This window comes from Lactuca sativa, chromosome 4 (assembly GCF_002870075.4).
Source record: "Lactuca sativa cultivar Salinas chromosome 4, Lsat_Salinas_v11, whole genome shotgun sequence".
In the NCBI taxonomy this organism is placed as follows: domain Eukaryota; kingdom Viridiplantae; phylum Streptophyta; class Magnoliopsida; order Asterales; family Asteraceae; genus Lactuca; species Lactuca sativa.
Window position 1 is genome coordinate 245,462,419 of NC_056626.2, and position 7,047 is coordinate 245,469,465.

The following is a 7,047-nucleotide window of genomic DNA, read 5'->3' on the forward strand; positions in this document are numbered from 1 at the left end:
CCGGGATCGTCTCACCGTTTCTCTTTTGTTCGATCATTGGTCCGGCGATGCAACAATCTCGTCTTCCCAATTTCGTTTTCGTCTTCCGCAGCAACCTCCCCCTAATGAAACCCGGTTTATGTTTCCACAGCGAAAGAAGTAAGGAACGGGTTATTTTTTTAGTGAATTTACAATATTAACCCTATCACTTAATTCCTCAATGATATTCCTATTTCCGCAGAGGGTAAATGGGTTCTCTGCGGATCCCATAGTGATTCTACAAAACTTTGATTTTCATGGTTAAAATGTTAAATTTTATGAAAAAAACTTTTATAAAATACATACTCACCTCATTTTTCAGATTTGATCGAATAAAACGAGATACACAAACCTACGAAAAGTCCAAAAATAACAGCAAGTCAGACTCGGAGTCAGAGTGTCCGCGTGGGAATTAGGTGTGTGGCGGCGACTTTTCCACATAATATGAAGAAAAAGCAGCTGATTGCTCTCCACCATCCAAAATTTATAATACGACTTCTTTTTTCTTTTAACTAAATATCCATTACAAAATTAAAAAAGACAGCTCTCATGCCTCTCGGATTATGTATGTCGCCTTCATCAACGCATACACATCTGCAGACACTCGTAATCTTGTATTCGATTATCCATTGAATTTTGAATTCTTAGAAGCTTCATCAATCGTCATACGGAGGAGCTACTGATTGAAGCAAAAGAGGCTGATTAATTAAAACAAAAAGAAAATCCGTTGTGAGGTAGGCTCCACCGTGTATGTTCCTTCAAATTCACTTTTACTTTTTGTTCAATCTCTTTTACAGTAATTAATCATCATGTTGATTTAGGTTTTCTCTTTACAGTGAGTTTGACGCTATAATCGTTGATTTATTGGAGTCAATCGAGTTATTGGGGCTAATATCAGGATATAAGTTTATATTAAGCCCCTGGATTTGACTCCGAGGGTTTACTGGTATGCCGTCTACACATCTTTCTCTATCTCTTTGATTTGAAACTATTAGATTTGGAATTATTCGTTGTTTGATTGTTGCCTTTTTAAGTTCTGAATTAGTTTCTTAGCTCGATGTATTATGTTCGGAGTTAATTATAGAGATGATTGCTTATAAATTATGAACATTCGAGTCATTCCAATAATCCAGTTTGCCAATCGCCTTCGCGTTTAAACAGTATTCAAATCGCTAAACCCTTGTCCCCTTTACAAATAGGCCTCGATGCAAGGATATTCAGATGCTCACTGGATTTTACTGTTGGCCGATTAACTTTTTCCTTATATGATATTCCTACTATATTGCTAATTTTAACAAAAAAAAGGTGGAGTAGGAAGATTGATGATTGAGAAAGGTTTTGTACTTTGGAAGGTAATGTGAAAGTAAATGAAGTAGTTGAATCTTCTTGATGTACTTCATCTGGCTCCACCTCATGAAGGTTGCAAAAAGAATTTCATTCAAGATTTCCCATGCAAATTACTAATAGTACCTACATGTCCATTGTCATCACTACAATTTTTTGATGCCCTTTTTGATCTCTTACCTTGAATTGTATCATATATTCTTTTTGTTGTTATTCACCAACATGGTTTCATTTGTCATTTTACAATGCTACCCCAGACATTGATAGAAGCTATATTACCTGATTATTGAAATTTCAGATCTGACTTTTCTGGAATGGATGATATAAAAGCTGTTGAAGAGGGTTCAACTACAAATGGTGAAAGTAGTACAAATTTACCAAATGATAAACCCGTTTCAGATGCCTCAATACCCTTAAAGAATACATCTGATGAACCTGAAACTGAACAAGAAACCTCCATTGATAATCTTTCTACCCCTACAGAATCAAAACCTGATGATTTCCCAACAGAAAAAGATAGTCCCATGGGCGAATCTCTTGCTCAAGAAGCAGCAGTTCCATCAGAAACATCTGCAGAAAAACCAAATAATCCAGAATCATCTGTATTACTTGCAAAAGGAGAAAATGGAGATCCTTTAGTTGTGTCCAATGATAATATTGTTAAAGAAGTCAAGAACATGGGCCCAAAAGTAGGTGATATTGACACAGCTGCACCTTTTGAATCTGTTAAAGAAGCTGTTTCCAAATTTGGTGGCATTGTTGACTGGAAAGCCCATAAAGTTCAGACTGTTGAGGTATTTATTATCTTCTTCAACATCTTTTTTTCATGTTTTAAAAAGATATTCTCTTTGGTCAATGACTTTTGACTTGTATACATCCAACGTCTTTAAAATTGCCACTAGCCAATCAAATCACTTTGCCTTAAAAATGAGTTGAATGCAAGAAATGGCAATGTAGTTCCATTGATTTGTTGTTTGTTATTATAGCATTCTACTTTCACTCTTCCTAATAGAAAATTGTATTTTGAAAAATCTATTTAATTATAGCAAATTTTCACTCTCATAAATGGGTAGATTTTCCAAGTTTAGTCCTTTAATAAGAAAAAAGTTTAAAGTGTAATGTTATAATATGATGCTATTTCTTGTAGAAACGCAAGTATATCGAACAAGAACTCGAGAAAGCAAACGAAGAAATCCCATTATTCAAAAAAAAATCCGAATCAGCAGAAGAAGCTAAACTACAAACCTTAAAAGAGCTAAACACCACAAAAAGACTCATAGAAGAGCTAAAACTAAACCTAGAAAGAGCCCAAACTGAAGAACATCAAGCCAAACAAGATTCCGAATTAGTAAAACTAAGAGTCCAAGAAATGGAACAAGGAATCACCGATGATTCCAGTGTTGCTGCCAAGGCACAGCTCCAAGTCGCCCAAGCCCGCCACGCAGCGGCGGTTTCCGACCTCGAAACCGTAAAAAACGACCTCGATTCCCTCCGTAAAGACTACGATTTACTGGTGGCGGAAAAGGATGTCGCCGGAAAACGAGCCCGGGCGGCGGCGGCTGCCGCCAAGGAAGTCGAGAAGAAGGTTGAGAATTTGACCATTGAACTCATGATGGCGAAAGAAACTCTGGAATCGACTCATGCCGCCCATTTGGAAGCCGAAGAACACCGGATTGGAGCTGTGATGGCGAAAGAACAAGATTCGTTGAATTGGGAACGGGAATTGAAAAAGGCGGAAGATGAAATTAGAAAAGTCAACGAACAAATCGGTTCGAATAAAGATTTGAAATTGAAATTAGATGGATTGAAAACGGAATTGGCGGTTTATATGGAATCGAAATTGGAGAGTAATGGGAGTAATGATTCCGGGGTTGGAATGGAATTGGCGAAGAAGGATTTGGAAGCGGCGAAGGAGAAGATTTCGAAAGCAAAAGAAGAAATCGCGTTTTTGAAAACGGCGGCGGGGTCGCTTAAATCGGAGCTCGAGAGAGAACGGGCGGCACTTACCGCGGTGAAGCAGCGGGAAGGGATGGCGGCGGTGGTGGTTTCGTCTCTTGAATCGGAATTAAACCGGACGAAATTGGAAATTGCTCGGGTTCAGGCGAAAGAGAAGGAGGCTCGGGAGAAGATGGTGGAGCTTCCGAAACAACTCCAAGTGGCGGCGGAAGAGGCGGATTTAGCGAAATCACTGGCGGCGGAAGCTCGGGAGGAGTTGAAGAAAGTGAAGGAAACGGTGGAGCAAGTGAAGGCCGGAGAACGGACGATGGCGAGCCGGTTAGTTGCCGCCCGTAAAGAGATCGAGGCGGCGAAAGCTTCCGAGAGGTTGGCGTTGGCAGCGATTGCTGCGCTAAAAGGGAGTGATTCCGGGGCTGGAATCACGGATTCCGGAGTTACGGTTTCGTTGGAGGAGTATTACGAGTTGAGTAAGAAAGCACATGAAGCGGAGGAAGAGGCGAACGCAAGGGTTGCGGAAGCGATCTCCCGGATTGGAATCGCGAAAGAGTCGGAATCAGAAAGTTTGAGGAAACTTGAGGAAGTGAAGTTGGAATTGGCGGAAAGAAAGGGAGCTCTCGAGGCATCATTACGGAAAGCGGAAAAGGCAAAAGAAGGGAAGTTGGGGGCGGAACAGGAATTGAGAAAGTGGAGGTCGGAACACGAGGAAAGGCGGAAATCGGGAGCGGGAGCGAGAGGGAGTTTTGAAGAGGTGAAAAGTGTGGGACCCGGGAGCCCTTTGCCACCCCGGAATGTGGCAGCCGGAATGAAGACGGTATTGCCGGAAAGCGGCGGGAATACGACGGAATCATCACCGGAGGTGAGGGGTTTGATGAAGAAGAAGAAGAGGTCGTTTTTTCCAAGGATATTTATGTTGTTGAGAAGGAATAAGAGAGGTTAAGAGCTAAGTGGGTGGTGTTTAAGGCGTTGATTGTATACATGTAAACATATAATGTTGGTTTTGAGTGATTGTAATTGTGTTTTTTTTTTTTTTTTTTTTATTATGATTGTGATTCATTTGTATGAAAGGGTGATGAGGGAGGGACATAATAAGATTGGGGTTTGAGTTGTGTATTGTTCACTTCTATATTGGTCAGTGTTCACTTCTATAAAAGTAGCTAACAAAACTATCAATTTAAATAAATATATAACGTGAAACGTATCAAATGCTAATATGGCATTGCAATTTGCAATTTTAAAACAAACAAGTTTTAACCATCGTTATCAAAAGATCATGTTATAGACAAAATTTCACGGATCGTATTTAATTTTTTTTCGCTTGTCTTTAAAATAGTCATTATGAAACCTTTTATTATTATTATTATTATTTTTCATAGATAGAGACTAAAGAGCAAACTTTACACACAAATAGTAGGCGGTGACAGTTGGTGTGTGCTCTTGAATGTATGTATATTTTCTTGAGTATATTTTGTTTTTTATATAAGGAATTAAAAAATTAAAAACAAAAGGTATTTTCGTCATTTCACAAACACATAACAAAATTTGTTAACAAAGTTAGTCATAAGGAATATTTGTGTGCAATGTTTGCTCCGTAGAAACCATCCATGCAAAAAGTACTTCATAAGAACTATTTTAAAGACAAACAAAAAGCTTAAGGACCATCTGTGAAATTTTGACTATATTACATGTTACTAAGAATATCTTAAAAAATAAACATAAGATCGAATATTACCATTTTAATAGCGTTTTATGATATTAAGTAAAATAGTCTTCTGAATAATTAGGTTTTAACGTGGTTGGATTGATATGGGAATAATTCAAAATATTTGAAATATAAAAAGACAATGAAAAAAATATTGTATACTTTTCAAAATTTCAATTGAGGTTGGTTATTATAGTTTGACAATGAAATATAATTATTAATTGTTTTTGATATTTTTTATTCGAATGTAAAATACGTTGCCACGTCCCCACGTTGGCATCTCTTGACAAAAATAAGAGTAGGCTTTTTGAGGAGCTTTGTGGTGTGAGCTTTTTGTTAATAAAAGGTAGATTTCAAAAAATTTAGCGGATTAGAAGTCATGTTTGTTTGAAGTTGTGTGTTTTTTATTTTGTTTTTTGTTTTTTATTTTTTGTCTTTCTCTTATTTATACATAAAGGACTCTGTTAAGCTTGTGATATACTCTGCATCACATTCTGTTTGTGATTAAATGACAAAAAAGATGAGTTAATTTTCTTCTTTTTCTTTTAGCGTTGAATTTTATAAAAACACTACCAAAATGCTATAAAAGTGAAGCAATTACACATGAAGGGCTAAAACTGAATTTTGTAACCAACTCACTTAGTTGACTGTAAGTTTGTGTTCCTACTAACAAACCATCCAAACCAGAATTTCAATAGCGTCAAAAATAGTTTCATTTTTAAGTTATTCGATCCAAATAACTTAAAACCCACCAAGTTGTCATGATAAATGATTTCATAACTTCTTATTCGGTCCTTTAAAAATGCATGGAATCAGCCCACATAAACATTTCCAAAATTGAAATTGTGGGTGAAAGGGAGACATTACCAACGAGCAATCGCACTCCACAAGCTAGCCTATGTGCAAGTTGTTCAATTTAACTCACAAATTAACTAGCACTATAAATTTTTGATGTGTGTATTTGGTCATAGACTTGCTTCTATAGCTTCTTTGTGTTTAAGTAAGTCTTTTCAAGTATTTAAAATGTGTGAATTACTCAAAAGTGTTATATTTTATTCTAATGAGTTCTTAAAACATAACCTTGAAGCAAATCTTCATAATTATATTCATCGATGCATATAGAGATGCAAGATTAAATAGTTTGAAAAGAATTGAAAACTTGACAGAGATGATGGTTGAAACAAATAAGTACACAATATATGCAATGGCATGTCCTTTACTACAACCAGCAATTTCACAACATAAGCAACCTTCATCGATGTTCAAAAGGGTTGAATATCTTTGCCTCATGATGATCGAAAAATGTTGATTTTATGTTCTTGAAAGACTAGAAAAACCATTGAAGTTAGTGGCACTCTGGGATGGAACACGACAAGTAGTGAGAAGATCATCATCCTATTCTCATTAAGGAGATGTATGTGGATTATGGTTCGACCCGTTCATATTTTTTAGGTCACCTATCATTTAATTGTATTCAATTGGTCATTAAACTTTTTTTCAGTGTTCTTGTTACACCATTAACATGCATTTTAATTAGTAATTTTGTCATATCGGATGTCATAATGGATGCAATGTTAATGTTAGTTAGATCTAACTGAACAAAGTTTGTAATTATTTAAACCCACAATGGTTGTCATGGAGGATTCTATACATGCTGAAATCTATTTCAATAGTACAATGAGAACTAAAAAAATAGTTTAGTGATGTACGGAATATAACTAAAAGGTAAGTGATCTAAATAGCAAATTGAATATCCTTGGTTGCCATTTTATCACATTAGCTTTATTTAGGGGGTATTTGACAAAAAAAAAAACTTATGGTTTATTAGATTATAACTTATTAGCATATTAGTTTATAAGCTAATAAGTTAGAGGGAGTTAACTTATGAAAAAATGATTTATTAGTGATTTATCACCACTATAAGTTGTTTTTATCCAAAAAAAAAAATTATACCTTATAGCGGTATAGAACCGATAATAAGGTAATAAGCTCATTTGCCAAACACCCACTTAATTTGTTGAAAACCAGGT

General features: G+C 36.1%; 1 protein-coding gene across 4 annotated transcripts; it reads left to right on the forward strand.

Annotated features, from left to right (window-relative positions):
- Positions 1-498: 498 nt before the first annotated feature.
- Positions 499-4,441, forward strand: LOC111884906 (protein WEAK CHLOROPLAST MOVEMENT UNDER BLUE LIGHT 1). Of its 4 annotated transcripts, none has more exons than XM_052770560.1 (4): positions 500-766; positions 855-964; positions 1,661-2,156; positions 2,510-4,441. In XM_052770560.1, exons 3-4 carry the CDS (start codon positions 1,677-1,679, stop codon positions 4,253-4,255), a joined length of 2,226 nt encoding a protein of 741 aa, XP_052626520.1. In that variant the 5' UTR covers positions 500-766; positions 855-964; positions 1,661-1,676; the 3' UTR covers positions 4,256-4,441. The 4 variants fall into 4 exon arrangements, with proteins under 4 accessions (XP_052626521.1, XP_052626520.1, XP_052626519.1 ...); XM_052770559.1 differs by having other exon boundaries at positions 500-752; positions 840-964; XM_052770558.1 differs by having other exon boundaries at positions 500-752.
- Positions 4,442-7,047: the final 2,606 nt, after the last annotated feature.